Raw genomic sequence first — 17,802 nt, forward strand, 5'->3', positions numbered from 1 at the left:
GTCTAGAATACGTTCCTGGACATCCGGGTAGAACTTGGTTGCTCGGAGCCAGGCCATCCTTCTCATGTCCGTGGCAATACATATGGCACGTCCAGAGGCATCAATGCGAGCCAGCAAGGACTCCATGATATCCTGAGCCACAAGCTTGTCCTCGGCCAGCCCCGCCTTGAAACGTGATTGGCTGTGGGTGGGGGGGGGTTCCCGGGAGGAAGTCAGCCATTTCCCGCCATAATCTCTGGTTAGCGGCTGCCAGCATGGCGTCTGCGGCCTGTTGCAGGTGCAAGGAAACATTGGAATACAGCTTCTTACCGTATGCCTCCAAGGTTTTCTCCTCCTTGCCCAACAGCGCAGACGAAGACGACTGAGGCTTGGAGTACCGTGATGCCGCAGTGATAGCCGAGGAGTGTGGCTGAGGATGGGAGTGTATCCCCCCCCTCCATCTGCCTGTACTTGGCGTCCAGGCGGTGGTTGACTGGCTGGACAGAGTGGTGTTTGAGCCAACCCTTCTTGGTGAGGGAAGACTACATCGGTTTGCAGTGGAATCCCCGTTCTGGCAGAAGGGCACCTTGTGAGGACTTCAGCAAGAACGCCCTCTGCCGGTTGTTCTACCTGGGGTTGGGGGAGGCCCATGTATTCCGCCAGGCCCACGATCCATTCGCGGAAGGCCTTGGCTGATGATGGCATGTCAGGATCCTCATCAGTATCCTGAGGGTCTGAGGTATCCTGTGGAGGCGGAGTAACCGAAGCCGGAGGCTGGGGCACAGGGACGCCGCTGGAGGCTGATGCTGGTATGAAACCGCCTGTAGAGTAGGCCAAGGGCGTCGGCGGAGGTGTCTGGTGCCGCTAGCATAGCGGGAAGGACTTCCCTGAATGAGTCCATGATGATAGCCCCCATATCTGGAGACTTCATGAGTCCGAGGCACCTCTCGAAGATACGATCCTCGCTGGCCGAAAGAGAAGGTGAAGAAGGGCACTGACGTCGTAGCTGGAGGCAGCTGAGACCGCTGCCGACCCTGTACATACAGACGCAAGGGAAAACAAGCTTGTGCATAATAAGGTTAGGCCGTAGGCCACGTACTTGGTTGATGCCAGTCCCACCTCGATACTAGTTCTTCGCCGAAGTCCTGCAGAGGCGAACGGGTGTCCTTTCCTGGCACGTCAGCCATTTTGTTGAGCTGCCTACCACGTGGCTGCGACGTGTTGCTCGGCTCGTTGTTGCAAGCCTCTGCCCAGTCTCTTATGTGAGCGGCGTGTGATTTGCCCTGCTCCTCGGGCCCCTGCCCGGTAGGTGTATCCACCTCGAACCGGGGGTCGTTAGAGCTGCGTTCAGGCGCCCCATCGGACGTGCTGCCGGTCAACAGGGCATAGCCCCTCAGCCATGATGCTGGTACAAGAGCAGAGCTTCTCGGGCGCAAGCCCGGTAATAGAGCCTAGCGGCCCCTCAACCTTGACACCGGGAGGATCCGAGGACCCCTCAGCCCGAGGGCCGGTAGCTGTGACAGCCTTGGTGCTTGTGTTGGTATAAGGACCAGACCGGTCCCACCCGCGTAGGAGTCTCTCTGGGAAGGAGTCTCTTGCGAGGTGCGGATGATAATATAGGCCCTACCTCAGGCCTGGGTCCATGTTTTACGAAACTCTTGAGATCCTCAGAAGGAGACCGCAGGAAGAGCTCCTTCCACCGGCCTAGTCTGTTCTTCAGCGCTTTCGCGGACAGCGAGCTGTACGCCGAACAGGCTTGCCAACTGTGGCCTGGGCCAAGGCAACGTAGGCAGAGGGCGTGAGGGTCTGAAGTTGGGAAGGGCCAGTTGCAGGTTGGGCACCTGCTAAACCCCGTCGAAGTCGACATGCGCCGGGGAGGAGCTGTGGCGTCTGAGGACCGAATACCTATTGAAAAAAGACAAAAGAAGAAGAAATAGAAGAATCTGCACGTGGAATTACATGACCGAAGCCAAACCCAGGAGCGCTAGTGAATTCGGCCTGTCGACGTGGAAAAGGGGACTGAGGTGTGGCGCTGGAGGGCAGACTCAGGGCAGCGCATGCTCCCAGGGCCCTGCCTCTGCACACCTCTAAATTTAGAGGGAAAGAAGATTTTTCTGGTGAAAAAGGTTCCGTCTGCCGTCCCTCGCGAGGGACGTCAATGCAGTATGGAGGAAAGGGGACGGGACATAAGAGTAGAACAAGTTACTTTCTTACCTGGTAACGTTCTTTCGATGGGATGGTCCGACGACGTATTCCATATCTATGACATGTAATCAGCACAGCTGTGGTGATTACATGTCATAGATATGGAATACGTCGGAGGACCCAATCCCCTCGAAAAGCCCTATACTATAGATGGGTCCACATCTCAAACAATGCAGGAAGTGCAACATCAGAATTATAAGCCCTGCTCACCCAAAAGGAAGCCAGCCAGTGACTCCCATTAATTCACATGAAAACTAAATCCAGGTTAAGAGTGGCTATAGACCCCAAGCTAAAGGATGAAATCAAGATATTATGTGAGGGCACCAGGTGCCAGTCCGACACCTGGCAAGCTTTGGTCCCAAAATCTAGATACTGCAACTTTAATCTGCAGAATAAACAATTGTTTATAAGGAACAAGTTACTTACCTGTAACTGTTGTTCTCCAGCATGGGTCTGGCATGGATTCACATGCTCATGAATATTCCCCGTCGTCAGGCTGGGAATCCTCGGTAAAGAAAAAACCAGTATCAGTTTCGTTTCTGATCTGTCTTTCGTAGTAATAACCAATCACTGGTCTCTGCGTCATACTGACCACAGCCAATGACTGCCCTCTACCTAAGCACCGCCTCCGGCAGCCATCTTCAGATTTGGAAGCACGTGAAGTGGCAGTATGACCAAGTGAAGAGCCGCAGAGGGGTAGGCGGGAGGGTTCGCATGTGAATCCATGCCAGACCCATGCTGGAGAACAACAGTTACAGGTAAGTAACTTGTTCCTTCTCCAGCATGGGGTCTGGCATGGATTCACATGCTCATGAATAAAGAATACATAGCAGTACACACATGCACAACCACGGGAGGTGGCAAAGGCTCAACATTAAGCATCACATCAACTCAACATTAAGCATCTTACCTCCTCACCAGGCTCACCTCAGGCGAACAGGTTGCGCAGCACTGCTTGGCCGACCCTGGACTCCTCCCTGGAATCCCGGTCGACGCAGTAGAATTTCGTGAAGGTGTGCGTCGACCTCCACGTAGCAGCCCTGCATATGTCCAGCAGGGGCACACCAGATAGGAACGCCGTGGTAGCTCCGATCGCTCTGGTGGAATGGGCTCTCGGACGGCCAGGCAGCGGTCGGTTTGCCAACCGGTGACAGTACATGATACAGCCGGAGAGCCATCTGGAGATGGAAGCCTTCGAGAGAGCCTTCCCCTGATTGACAGGTCCAAAGTTCACAAAGAGTTGTGACGTCTTCCGAAAACCCTTTGTGCGGTCCACGTAGAACTTCAGCGCTCTAGCTACATCCAGCGAGTGCAAAGTCCTCTCAGCCGGCGACGAAGGCGACGGGAAGAACACAGGCAACACCAAGGGTTCGTTGAGATGGAAGTCCGACGGTACCTTGGGCATGAAGGAGGGGTGCGTCCTGAGCACTACCCTCGTGTCGTGGAAAGTCAAGTACGGGGCCTTGCAGGAAAGGGCCTGGATCTCTCCCACTCGTCGTGCGGAGGTGATGGCCACAAGAAAAGCTGTTTTCCACGATAGAAACTTCAACGGGGCCGAGTGCAGAGGCTCGAACGGAGGTCCCATGAGCTTGGTCAGCACCACGTTGAGCTCCCAAGCCGGGGCCGGAGCCTTCACCGGCGGGAACGATCTGAACAGTCCCTTCATGAACTCTTTCACCAGACGATGAGACCACAAGGACGTCCGCCCCGTGGTTCTGGTGTATCGGGAGATCGCAGCAAGATGAATCTTGATGGACGCGTGTGCCAGACCAGCCTTGGCCAGCGTCAGCAGGTACGGCAGTACTTGGGGAGCCGTAATCCGTAGAGGGTTAATCTTCTGTGCGTGGCACCAGACAGAGAACCTCTTCCATTTGTGTCCGTAGCATTTAAGAGTCGAGGACGCCCTGGCCTTTGCAAGAACCTCTCTGCAATCGGCCGGTATGTCGTATCCTCCAAACTCTAGCGCTGCAGGAGCCAGGCCTGCAAGTTCAGCGACTTCGGGTCGTGGTGGAGGATGGCGCCTCCTACCCTGGAGAGTAGATCCGCGTCCGCCGGCAGCTTGATCGGCGGGGACGCTGACAAGTCCAGAAGGTCCGGGAACCATATCTGCCTCGGCCACGCAGGTGCGACGAGGATCATCCTGCACCGTGACCTCTTGAGCTGGTTGACGAGCCGGATTAGCAGAGGCAAGGGAGGGAACGCGTAGAGGAACAGGCCCTCCCAGGGGAACGAGAAAGCATCGCCCATGCTCCTCGTCTGGGGAAACCTGCTGGCGAACCTCCGGCACTTGGTGTTCGTCGCCGTCGCGAACAGGTCGATCTGGGGTGTGCCCCACCGTCGGAAGAGGCGATCCACCAGATCCTGCCATAGTTCCCACTCGTGGCACGAGCGCAGCTCCCTGCTGAGTGAGTCGGCGACGGTGTTTTTTATCCCTGCCAGATGAAATGGCACCAGAAAAATCCCTTGGGCGACGGCCCAATGCCACAGGTCCTGCGCCTCCTTGGACAGCGCTGGGGACCTGGTTCCGCCCTGTTTCCTGATGTAAAACATGGTGGTGGTGTTGTCGGTGAAGATCCTCACCACCTTGCCCTTGAGGGACGGAAGGAAGGACCTGAGGGCCCAAAACACTGCACGGAGCTCCAGGACGTTGATATGCAGGGACTTCTCCGTCGGGAGCCAGAGTCCCCTTGCGTGCAGATTTTCGGTGTGCGCTCCCCACCCTTCCAGGGAGGCATCCGTGGTCACAGTCTCCTGGTGGGCTGGGGTCTGGAAGTCCATGCCCGCCGTCAGATGCGCGCGGGTGCCCCACCACCGTATCGCTCGTCGGAAACTCTCGTCGAGCTTGATCCTTTCCTCGAAGCTGCCCGTCGTCTGGATCCAGCGCGCATCCAGGAATTCTTGCAACGGGCGCATCCGGAGCCTGCACATGGGAATGAGGTAGATGCAGGAAGACATCATCCCGAGGAGGGACTTGATGGACCTCACTTTGGCCGCGTCGGCCACCAACATCCGTTGCACCTTGCCCAAGATGGTCCTGGTCCTCTCCTCCGACGGGGAGGCCAGACGGGACACTGTGTCGAGCCTCGCTCCCAGAAACAGTGCGACTTGCGCGGGCACCAGGTGGGATTTGGCGTAGTTCACGGAGAATCCCAGGTCCGTGAGGAGTTGGACGGTCCTTGCCGTGTGGACCACGGCGAGCTCCCTCGTCTTGGCGCGGATGAGCCAGTCGTCCAGGTAGGGGTAGACGTGAATCCCCTCGCGGCGCAGCTGCACCGCCACCGGTGCGAGGCACTTGGTGAATACCCTGGGTGCCGACCGTTGTCCGAAGGGAAGGGCTTTGAACTGGTAATGACGCCCTTGGACCACGAATCTGAGGAATTTTCGGTGCCCCTTTAGGATGGGAATGTGGAAGTAGGCATCCTCCAAATCCAACGACGATAGGAAGTCTCCTTCCTCAAGCTGACCCAGGACGTGCTGGAGGGTGACCATCCGGAACTTCTGCGCCTTGATGAACTTGTTCAGACGTCGCAGGTCTAGGATGGGCGCCATCCTCCCGTCTTCTTCTTCACGAGGAAGTATCTCGAGTAGACTCCGGAGCCCCGAAGCCTCTTTGGGACGAGTTCGATGGCGCCCTTTCTGAGCATCGCCTTTACCTCCAGGAGAAGTTGAGGGACGTGAAGTTCTTTCCTGGCCACGGGGGGGACGCGCGGGCACCTTCTTTGAAACTCGAGCGCGTGGCCCCGGGCCAGGGCGTCCAGCACCCAACGGTCGGTGGAGATGGACTCCCACACGCTGACGAAGCCCGCCAGCCGGCCTCCCACCGGGGTGCTTCGGTGGGGGCCCGACCCCACGGCCGGTTCAATCCTGCTTGGACGCGGCCTTGCCGCCTTGACGACGACGGCGGGGTCCGCTAGACTTGCCTCGTCCTCTGTAGGCCTCTTGCGACGACGAGCGGGCCGCTTGACGGTAGGAAGCGAAACCGCCGCCGGAACCTTTGGAGGCGCCCTTGCCTCCGCCGCTCCGAAAGGGCGTCCGTCGTTGCTGCAGGACTCCAAGGGCCCGGGCCGTCTCAGTATCCGTCTTGATGGCCTGAAGGGAATCGTCCACTGTCTTGCCAAACAGGTTGTTCCCGTCGAAGGGCATGTCCAGGACTCTGGTCTGGACGTCCTGCCGGAAGTCCGTAGCTTTGAGCCATCCACGACGTCGAAGGCAAACGCCGTTGCCCAGCTGGCGGAACCCAGTGTCGGCGATGTCCGTCGCCACGGTGATGGCGTGGTCCGAGGCCACCTCACCTTCCTGCAGGATCTCCAGGGCCTCCGCCCTCTTGTCGTCCGGCAGAAAATCCAGCAGGGGAGCTATCTTGTACCAGAGCTCCCTGTCGTAGCGGGCCACGATAGCCAAGGCGTTGGCCGCTTTAATCGTCGTCGCTGCCGACGAGATGACTCTACGTCCCATAGCATCCAATTTCTTTCCCTCGCCGTCCGGCGGGGAAGTCGATGTGGAGGCCGCACCCCCCCCCCCCCCCGGTTTCTTCCTGGCTGCCGCGGAGACGACGGAATCCGGGGTAGGCTGCGCCCGGAGGCATAGGGGGGCCGTGTCAGGGACCCGGTACTTTTTCTCATACCGGTCTCTTCTAGCTGGCGTCGTGGAAGGGTTCTTGAGGAGGGAAAGGCCCTCATCCCAAATGTCGTCCAACAGAGGCACTGCGAGGACCGTCTTCCTCTTGGCCTCGCGCCGCTGATAAAGGAAGCCTTCCTTTTTCTTCTCCTCAGGGCAGAGTTGGAAAAGCTCAGAAGCCCTGGAGATCATGGAATGGAAAGATCCGATCTCGTCGGGCGGAGAAGCCCTGGTGGGAGGCGACGACGGAATATCCTCGTCGTATGCCTCGTCGTCCGTACCCGTCGCTGCCGTGTCCGTCCCCGTATCATCCCCTCGGGTGGACGGGGAGGAGGGTTGGACGGGGCGCGACGGTTGAAAAGGAGGTGGTGGATGGATCCTTCTTTTCTTGATAGGGGGAACACCAGAAGGTCCCGGTTCTGGATCCCCCGACGGGAGAGGTTCCTCCGTCGGTAACGGTAGCCTCGTCCTTATCTCGGAGCATAAGGACTGTATGGCCAACAAAATGGCCGCCGAGTTGTCTTGCGGCGCTGGCAGAGGGGAATCCGACGGGCGAGCAGGGGCCCCGTCGGAATCCTCGACGATGTCGTCGTCGTCACCTGCGTCGGGGTCCATTCCGACGGGCTGGCCTTGTTCCACGCCTAGGCCGTGGCTTAAGACCTCGATCAGCTCCTCTTCTGAGGTTGAGGCCGAATCTACGACGACGCCCTGCCCCCCCTTCTTCTTCCCCACGGAGGGTTTCACGGGGGTCCTATCGATGGGCACAAAAGAAGACTCCCTCCGAGGAGGCAGGGAGATTCTGGGCCCTGAGGTCGCCACCACTGGTGCAGCCTCCACAGGCTGAGCCAGGGCCGCCGCGACCGTTTCGATAGAGGGCTTGGTCGGATGGATCAAGGCCTTCACCACCTTAGGTGGGCTCACCGCCTTATCCTTGAGGGAGGGGGCACTGCCACGCTCCTCCTCTGCCTTAGAGCTCGACCGGGGCCTCTCCAGGAGCTTCGCCGGGTGCTCGGCCTTCCTCTTACCCGACCCAGAGCGTTGGCTCGTGGTTGATGGTGCCGGGGAGGGTGCGCCCTGCCTGGCGCCCGTAGAGCCCGACCGTTCGGCGCTCCCGGTGCCAGCGGACTCGCGGTGCTTGGCCTTATGTTGGGCCCCCGTCGCCGGGGCGCCCTCAAAGGTCTTAGAAGACCGCTCGGATTTCTTCTTCTCCTCGCCAGACGGGCTCTTACCCTCCAGCCAGTTGGCGAGGCGTTGATGACGGTCCTTCATGGTCCGTTCCGACATGTTGCCGCAAAACGCACAGTCCTTCTCCACGTGCGTTTTGTCCTCATGAAGGCAGTAAAGGCAGAAAGAGTGTTCGTCCTCCTTAAAGACGTTCTGCAGCTGGCATCCAGGGCAGACCCTGAACAGCTTTCCGGGCGTCGAGCTTCCCTTCTCCTGGGCCATCTCCGAGACCGGGCCTGAGAAGCTTCTGGAGTCCTCCGAAGTGTAGCTCGACGAAATCTTCACCCTTGAGGGGCACAGACGAATCCGACACGGGTCCCCGTTGATCGGGTGTAGGATCGGTGGAGCTTGAGGCTCTTTTGACCGAAAGAATCAAAGTTTTTTTGAAAAAGCGCGAAAAAATAGCACTAACGCTCGAGAGCAATAGCACGAGGATCCCAACACATGAACGTGCGGTAAAAATCTGAAGATGGCTGCCGGAGGCGGTGCTTAGGTAGAGGGCAGTCATTGGCTGTGGTCAGTATGACGCAGAGACCAGTGATTGGTTATTACTACGAAAGACAGATCAGAAACGAAACTGATACTGGTTTTTTCTTTACCGAGGATTCCCAGCCTGACGACGGGGAATATTCATGAGCATGTGAATCCATGCCAGACCCCATGCTGGAGAACTTCTTTGGTATGAACATTTCCTTCTTGAAAGTTGTTCTACCATATTTCAACCGTCCTGCTCCCAAAATGTCCCTCAACTGCTCTGCCACCATTGTCTCGGGAGAATAGCTCAGGGGCATGGTGCTCGTCTTGAAAGATGACGCAAAGCATCACAGGTTCGCGCTTAGAAACCTCTGGGTATTAAGCGCGTTATAAATAACCCATTACAATTACACCTATGAGACCAAAGGTGTGCTTAAGGAAATGCGTGCGGCCTAGCTTGTGTCAATAACACACACTGAACACAGGGGTGTAAAATCCATCCCAATATGAAGGAAATAAAAAAATACATCCCTGAAGGAGCAGTGAGGGCGGGGAAGTCACCAACAGCATGGGTTGGCCAAGACGCACATAGTTTGCCAGAATAGGGTGTGTGAATCTACAGACAAAAGCTAATTTGAAGACTTGCAGGCTCTGTGAACCTGGACTACAACTTGTTTGCGGATATTTTTTAGATGCATCTTGCGATCCTTGGATGATGGGTTCTCTTTCAGACTCTGCTGCAACTTCAAGCAAAGTAAAGGGGTGGTAGGCATGATTCATTAGGGGTCCAGGCAGCAGTTTTATATAAAGCAGTTAGTCCATTGGGGCTTCTTTGCAGACTTGCAGGTAAACTTGGCAGCCAAAAGAGATTGTATGCAGTAATGACATTAGGCCCAATGTCCCATTTTGAGCAAGCATTGATGAGACTTCGACCTTACTGGCACCTCCATAAGTGAGCTGGTATGGTTAGGTCAAGTAGAACATTTAGTAAAAGAACTGGTGTAAGGCGCTTGGGGAAGCTCCAGATATCAGGGGATATCAGAGCATGATGGGACTCACTGTGCTAGGGTGCATAGGCGTGTTAAAAGAAACTTAACTGCTTGTGGATGAATTTCTGGAATTTTCTTGCCAGGCAATGGTTGTGGATTAATGTCCAGCTGTAGAGGTGCAAGCTATGCCCTGCAGGAAGGAACCATTTAATGTCCAGCATCTGAAGCACAAGAAACAGCAGCTACAGGAGTGCCCAGTGCAATACCCTAGTGAATAGAAGGACTGGACATGGACTGTGGTGCTGAGCATGCTTCAGCACGAGCATGAACGCCAAGATATCTCAGTATGCAGGATAGGGTAATAGATCATCCTTCGTTACAGGACATCCTACCCAAATTTGTATTAACTGCAAGTTGCTTAAATATTTCATGCTGTTCACAAAATGCTATGAACCCATTACTTTTTAACATGAACACAAATAAATATATGCACATACCCATTAAATGGACTTTTAGGTTGGCCATCTTCAGATTCTTTCTTCATCTTCACATTCATAGAAACCGGAGACTTCTCCTCAACTTTAATTTCTCTTGGTGATGCTGAGGAAAAGAAAATAAACATAAGCCTATAGAAACAAATTAAAAGCACGCTCCGTCCAACTTAATTTGCAAGGCCATGTTATACAACGATTTCCAAGTCAATCAGAAAGGAGTCCAAAATAAGTATTACTTACCAGTACCACTGGTTTGACAGCTGCTAGACATCCATGAGAGATTGATCTAATGGGATGCAGATTTGTTATTAACAGTTTGGTGGAAATAAATGCATGGTGGGCAAAGTCGGTAGTGCTTGTAATCAAGCACCTTTTATTAAGTCAGATGTCTCAGAATGCACCTTTGAACTATTTTGATAAAAGGTTTCATAAGATCAGTGCAACCCTTTCAACCCATCACAGGGACTCTTGCATGAAAATGCATAATCAAAGTCAACTTGCAAATTTGCTATCCGAAGCATTTCCCATATCAATAGTGATGCGGCAGGATTGCCATGTCATGCAGGATTACTAAGCTATACTACATTAGGCTCTCGTACATTTAGGCCTCAGATCATCCGTCTGCAAATCCACCCTAGGGCAGAGGACACGTCAAACCTTCTCTTTCGCTTTTTCTCTACAAGTACAGCATTAGCCCCATATATAGGCGATAACAGTAGGGTTTCTGAGAATGCTGCTTATCCATAATACAACTACAGGGCTGTGCCACAACATCACAAGTGAGATGTTGACAGTTCTTGCCAAATGTCTGCAATATCGTGCCAAGTAACACTTGGCACCCCCATCGCCCCCTGGCCCCATTGTGAAAGTGCTATCACATATAGTGTTTGCCTATATGCTACATAACCAGCACTCTAGGGGGGAGGGGGGTTCCTAGAGAGCTTTGTGGGCCAACTGCCTGAATACTTGTCCTGCTGATCACTCTGTATGCTGTGTATTTGCTACCTAATACAAGAAGCTTGGTTTACCAGTACCTTATCTTCTGCAAACTGTGGCCGACCGAGGGCGGCGGGAGCCTATGCGAAGGGGCCTTATATGTTGCCCACCACAGAAATGGTGAGGGGATCTCTGCCCAGGAATGCGCAGAAAGTTTTTTTTCTTTGGGTCTGCCATCTACCATTGTTGCAGGCCAACTACATAAGGTCCACATCGTACCAGAGGGGGCTATTAAGTATGGCACACCTGTTAACTTTGAAGTTGCCCAACTCGGCGGTGAGATTGAGAAGGAACAAGTTACTTACCTGTAACTGTTCTCCGGCATGGGTCTGTCATGGATTCACATGATGCATATTCCCTGTACGTCTGAGAATACTTGGCAAAAAAAGAAGCAGTATTGCTTTAAAAGCTATAATACTGCCTTTCACCCATTATCCAATCACAGAAGACGTGGTCATACCGCACCCATCCAATGAGTCGTCTGAGTCCCCTCCCCCAAGGGTCATGTTCGAATTAGAGATGCCAGTATGAACCCAGGAGAGCCAAAGCGGGGACGGAAGGAGGGTTTGCATGTGAATCCGTGCCAGACCCATGCTGTAGAACAACAGTTACAGGTGAGTAACTTGTTCCTTCTCCAGCATGGTGTCTGGCATGGATTCACATGCTCATGAATGACATGCATTACTCATCGTAATAGCATTTCTGATGATTTTATCTGCTTATATTCAGATGCTGTGCATATAGTCCGACATCCAGTGGTAATCGTGGAGTAGTGCATCTTACTTTCGAAAATCGAAAGGGGGGACGTCGACATGGGCGTGCTTGTAACACTCCCTAATGTGACGTGTACCCAAAATCCCTTGCGTGTCGAGGTCCTGCCGATTGTTTTTTTTCTGCCGTGAGGGACTCTGACTATTGTGAGCGAGTATAGAGAGAGAAAGGTGTAAAATGTCTATGTTCCTTCTACTCCAAGAGGAAGCAAGGGTGGGCGCATGTGACTCTAAGCAGATACAATCATCAGAAATGCCATTACGGTGAGTAATGCATGTATTCTGATTCTTGTTAATCTGCTTAGAATCACATGCTGCACATAGACTAGCGAGCAGTAACCAAAGATGGTGGTGGTGTGTGTGAAGGAAAGAGGTCTTAGCACCGCTTGTCCACCTGAGTGTCTGATCTAGAATGTGCATCTAGACCGTAGTGTTGTGTAAAGGTGTGTACAGAACTCCAGGTTGCCGCTTTGCAAATCGACTCAAGAGGAACATTTGCAATGAATGTTAAGGAAGCCCCAGGGCCCAGAGTCGTCTGCTCTAGGCTTGAAGGCAGATCTCTCTTGGCAAGAGTGTAGCACAGTGTGATGCAGTTTATGATTCACTTTGAGATGGCCGATTTAGAGACAGGGTCCCCTTCTCTACCAGCTGCCACAAACTAAAAACTGGTTCGTTTTTCTTTGTGGTTTAGTTTTTTCCAGATAATATATCACTGCTCTCCTCTCAAGTGTGTGGAGGCTCCTTTCTGCCATGTTAGTGGGGTTCTGGAAAAAAGGTGGGAAGTTCTATTGATTGGTTCACATGGAACTTTGAAATGAATTTAGGAGCAAGCCGTGGGTGAGTGCGCAGGACCACCTTTTCCTTGTGAATGGTGACAAAAGTGTTGAACTGAAAGAGCCTGCAGCTCACTGACTTTCCTTGTAAGCGAGTGCTTTAAGGCTAGCCTTATGCATAGGCCCCATTAGTCTCGTCAGTACCACATTCAGGTCCCATCCGGGAGCTCGGTTTGAAATATGGGAATTAAGTCTTTCAACCCCTTCCATAAAAGCTTTGATCACTCAGGGGCGCTGTTGCGCCGAAGCAAGATTGCCGCCTAAGCGTAACGCTCCTGACTGGGAGAGCGAATAATCCTCGTTTTTCCACCTACAAACTCGCCCACTCCCTATAATATTGCTGGTGCCCCTCCAGGAACCTCTCCGCCGCATTCCTGTGCAATTTCAGACCCGAACGCGCCCAGAGTGCCTGACTAAGCCTCCCGATCGCGCTGGGGCTGCTGCTGCCTGCTCTCCCCGCCCCACGGCTCCAGAGGCGCCGGCTCCCTCAACCACCTGAGGACGCGGAGCTGCGGGCTGCTGTGGGGGAGGGGCACCGAACCCCCCCAAGGCGCGCCGGGGTTGCCCCCATGCTCCCCTCGCCACCTTGCTGAAGTTTGCCCTGGGCTTCCGACCCTTCTGTGCGAGGCCGCTGCCGCCCCCATCGGCGACAACTAGAGGCTGTGGATTCCCTGCGCCGGTTACCTGTGGACTGCGGCTGGTCCACCCAGCCTACGCTTCTTCTGCTCTCCCCTCCTGCCGCCCCTTCTCATGAACACTGATCCGGACTACTGCAAGGTAGGGGGTGCGAGGGGACGAGTGTGGCAGAGTCTGGCGGTCTCTGCAGCTGCCCCAATTGCTGCGTGCGGGCCTCGCCGCCCACCATGCTCTACTCCCGCTGTTACTGCGGTGACTCGGCCCGCTCTGGGCACCGCGGTCTGGCGCTGGTCCTTGGTGTGGGGATCCGCCGCCGAGCTGCTCCTCACCCGTGGCCCTTGAGGGTGCCTACCTTGATGGTGCCTAGCCCACACGGCACCATTGTCCTCCACTGCCGGCACCCCGCTCCCCCTGTACACCTGGAGGACCCCAGTTACATTTATTGTGGATCCTGGAGGGGCGCCCTCCGGTGGGCCTCCACTCCTGTGCTCTGGACATTTGGCTCTCCTTGCTTTCGCAGCTGTGCAGCTACACTACGGGGCTATCTGGTGGGGCCTCACCAGCCGCTGTGCTAATTACCACGAATTATTGAGCTAGATCCTATGGGTCCCACTGCCTTACTGTGCCAAATACAATCCATCGGCCCAACCCCGCAAACCTCCGGTTGTGCCTCGCTGTACAGGCGCTCCACGCCCTCTTGTCTTGGGGCTGGGTCCCCCCTTGGCACCGGGTTGCCCCTGCTCACGACTCCCCATGATGACCGTGTTGGCATCACCTGGTGCTTTACTTGGCTGACTCTTGTGGATCCCGCTGCCAGCGATCCGAGCCATTTCTTCCTGTACCACCTTAGCAAGCAGTGACCCTGTGGCATCACACCCAAGCTCCCCCACGGCTGCGCCTGGCACGCCGGGCGCCCTACTGGACCTAGCGAGATCACCCTAACGCTGCATCCAGCATACCTCACCATCACACTTGTGTCAACCCTCACTGGGCATCCAGCAACGTGGAACTCGATATCCCCGATCACTGGTTCCTTTCAGGGTCCTGGGAGCCACACTGCGTCATCATGACCAAGGGGGCTGGGAAGAAGCAAAGCTCCCTAAATATGTTTGCCAAAACACCTTTCAGGCCTCCGACCGAGCCCCCAGAAAACTCACCAACCGCCTCGACATCCCTTGCCCGTGATGACTCGCAGAAAATGCTCGAGTACATGCGCGAAGGCTTCACCACGCTGCATACTAAATTGGACGATATGTACGGCACCACCTCATCTATAAAGGCCCATATCGAAAGAACGGACAGCAGGGTTGCCGAGATCGAAACCAGGGTTGGTACCGCGGAGGACAACCTGGGTTCCCAACGCACCGCTGTGACCATTCTCACCAGTCGGGTCTCCGCGGTAGAAAAGAAAAATGACAACCTTGAATCTAGTTCTAGGTGGAATAACCTCTGCATTGTCGGCGTACTCAAGGATAACATCAAGGAGCACATGGAGGATTATGGGGAACGCATCCTGCTAGCACTCCTAGATAACCCCAAGCTCTCAGCACAATTTGCAGTGGTAAGAGCTCACCGCTCCCTGACTGCGAAGCCCAGACCTGGGGCCCCGCCTCGTCCCATCATAGCCAGAATCCTAAATTTCCGCGATCGGGACGCACTTCTACGAGCGGCCAAGGCGGAACTACTTCTTGGAGCAGCAAGAATAAGCCTGTACCCAGACTTTTCCGTTGCTGTGCAACAAGAGCGTAAAACCTTCCTGTGAAAAAAAGAGACTTAGGTGTTAAATACTCCATGCTCTTTCCCGCAAAGCTAAGGATCGAACTCTCCAACCAAACGTCCTTCACTATTCCAGAAGAGGCTTCAAAATGTATAGACAAACACATTCCCGGTTGATCCGCTCATTGTCAATACGAGATTCACGTTTACTATGGTTATAGTTGTACCTAAGCCACATATGGGACCCCTGTTGGCGGGTCCCCCTATGTTGGTCACCCGTTACATGTAGTTCATTGGTTACGGACTTTGTTCATATTGCTCCATTAATCCTCCGCAAATGTGGCCCTGTTCGCCGCACTGTCTCATCGTGTTTAGAGATGTTAGACTCCCTGATGGGATTACAGTCTGTTAACTATCCCATTACTACAGCTGGGACCCCGGTGATTAGGCGCCGGGGTCCTGACCCGCTCATGCCTATTCTGGTTCCACATTTTGTTCTCGAGAGGCCCATGGCTACATCCCTATAGCTCCAATTGTCCTCTCTGCCATGGCCCCTCTCCACCTCGTACCTACTTCTAATGCTCTGTTAATCCTATTTTATTCCATAATCTCCTCACACTCTTCCCCAGTCCGGTGCGCCATTGCCCGGCTGCTAACAGACCCCCAGGCGTTGATGCCTAGAAGTTCGTGATTGTTATGGTTTTGTTTGGGTTTCATCCCTCTGACTGGGGGAGGGATGTGGGTGTCAAGGAGTCCCCCCCCCCCCTTCTCACCTAAGTCCTTTCTTTACCAGCGTCCTTGGTTGCTGCCTTCTTACGGATGGAACGGGTTTTGAAGAAGGCGGCCCGTGTCTCTGCCGAATCCAGAATGCGTTCAGTTTTCCAGGAGGCCGAATCCAGGAGGCAATGCAAGTTCGCTAGAACTCGAATCCAGGAGGTAAGAAGGACGGGGGGGGGGGTCAAGGAAGGGAAAGCGGAGTGGAAAAAGAGAAGAACCGCGAGCTACGGAGCACACGTCTGGTCGCTACTTCGCAATGGCATTGAGACGCGTGGAGCCGCGGAAGGCGTGGTCTACAAATAGAGAAAGGTTACGTCCAACGCATGGAGCGAGAAGGGAATGCGCTGGACGGCCATATTGGAAGTATTAATGTGTATAAGCCCGTTGTGACAGGGACCATGAGGCCCAAAAGGGGCGCACCCTGCAATTCATGACAGCGGGTGGGGGAAGGTTGGAGGGAACGTTATGGTTAAAGTCTTGACGGCCACCGGAGGCGCTGCATGCGCCACGGCAGAATATCTTGTACATGTAGATAAGGGGCCACACACACAGTTTTTTCAACTCCCTGTTGCGGAGAACCCCTTCACAGAAATATAATCAATACCCTCAGTGGTATGGCCAATACCGACCTGACCTTTATGAGCTGGAATGTTCAGCTACAAAAAGATGCGGCAAATACAGCTGCATGCTGAACGCCACAGGGTTAAAATCTTATGTTTACAAGAAACCCATGCTCGCTCAGAGCAATGTGAACGTTTCGCTAAGCAATGGGGACCCCAGAGATACTATACCAACTATTCCACCCAAAGCCGTGGCACTCTTAATTTAATACACAAGAGCCTGAAGTTCACATGTCATCACTCCCACATAGATCCCCTTGGTAGATATGTACCGATCATTGGCAAACTTCAACTCCAGGGAGGTAGCCATCCTGAATATATATGGTCCCAATGTCGACGATCCCGATTTCTATCTACACCTGGTCACTCTACTTGAAGGCTACCCCCCGATTCCTATTTTATGGGGAGGCGATTTTAATACAATACTGGACGTCACCCTCGATAGATCGGGCTCTAGGCCCCGCCAACTATCCAAAGCAGCCTACACTGTCCTTACGACGCTCCCCCCGTCTGGCACTAGTGGATGCCTGGCGTCTAATGAACCCTGATTCTCGCACATACTCCTTTTACTCTTCAGTACACGATTCGTATTCTAGAATAGACAGATGGCTCATTACGGACATGCTGGTCAGATGCTGGTCTCACCTGGCTATTCTCCCCAGGACGTCATCAGACCATTCACCGGTACTTATCTCCTTAAACTGGGAACTGGACACTAATAAAACTAGGCAGTGGAGGATGAGTCCTCATTTGCTTCTTGACCAGGTCTTCGCAACCAAACTCGAATCCTCCATTAAGGAATTCTTTGAGATCAACACAAGCTGTCTTCTGGAATCCTTTAAAGTGCATACAAGAGGAATCGCCATTTCCAAAGGTTGTGGCATCCTGAAAGGTATCCGCGCAGATCTTGCCACTAGCGAATCAGCCCTGGCTGTCCTCGAGTCCCAATATGCTCAAGATAACTCCCCAACTGCTCTAGCAGCACTGGGATCGGAGCTGGACAGGTTCCGTGGCCTTGCCGAGCGCGAGGTTAAATTCCTGGACTCCCTTAGTCGGTGAGGAAATACGGGGAGGGAGAGCATCCCGGTCGAATGCTAGCTAGACTGTTGCGCCGTGAACTCTGAGCCCCCAATATACCGGCCATAGTGAGGCCTGACGGCTCACTCGCCGCCTCCCCGCAGGATATCAATTCTGAGTTTCTCTCGTTCTACACCTCCTGTACTCTGAGGCCGATGGCCCCCAGATACCAGAAATTGACTCCTATTTAGAGAATCTTCCCTCATCAGTCCTGTCAGCCGACGCTAGCATCTTCCTGGAGAGGCCTTTCACCTCTGAGGAGCTCATCGAGGCCATTGAGTCGCTGGCGTCCGGGAAGGACCCTGGTCCTGATGGGCTCCCCATGGATTTTTATAAACTATACAAGTTTCATCTGGCCCCATATCTGCGGGCCCTATTGGAGGAATCGTGTGATA

The 17,802-nt window shown here is 54.1% G+C and overlaps 1 protein-coding gene across 2 annotated transcripts in view; it reads right to left on the reverse strand.

Annotated features, from left to right (window-relative positions):
- The window catches only part of CCNL1 (cyclin L1), a 319,029-nt gene that overhangs the window by 85,598 nt on the left and 215,629 nt on the right, over positions 1-17,802 (reverse strand). For both annotated transcript variants that reach the window (XM_069618436.1, XM_069618437.1), the window contains one exon: positions 9,986-10,088. In XM_069618436.1, the coding sequence (XP_069474537.1) occupies positions 9,986-10,088 (103 nt within the window). The remainder of the gene's footprint in view (positions 1-9,985; positions 10,089-17,802) is intronic.

The sequence above is a fragment of the Ambystoma mexicanum genome, chromosome 10 (assembly GCF_040938575.1).
Source record: "Ambystoma mexicanum isolate Mex_15411 chromosome 10, UKY_AmexF1_1, whole genome shotgun sequence".
NCBI lineage: Eukaryota > Metazoa > Chordata > Amphibia > Caudata > Ambystomatidae > Ambystoma > Ambystoma mexicanum.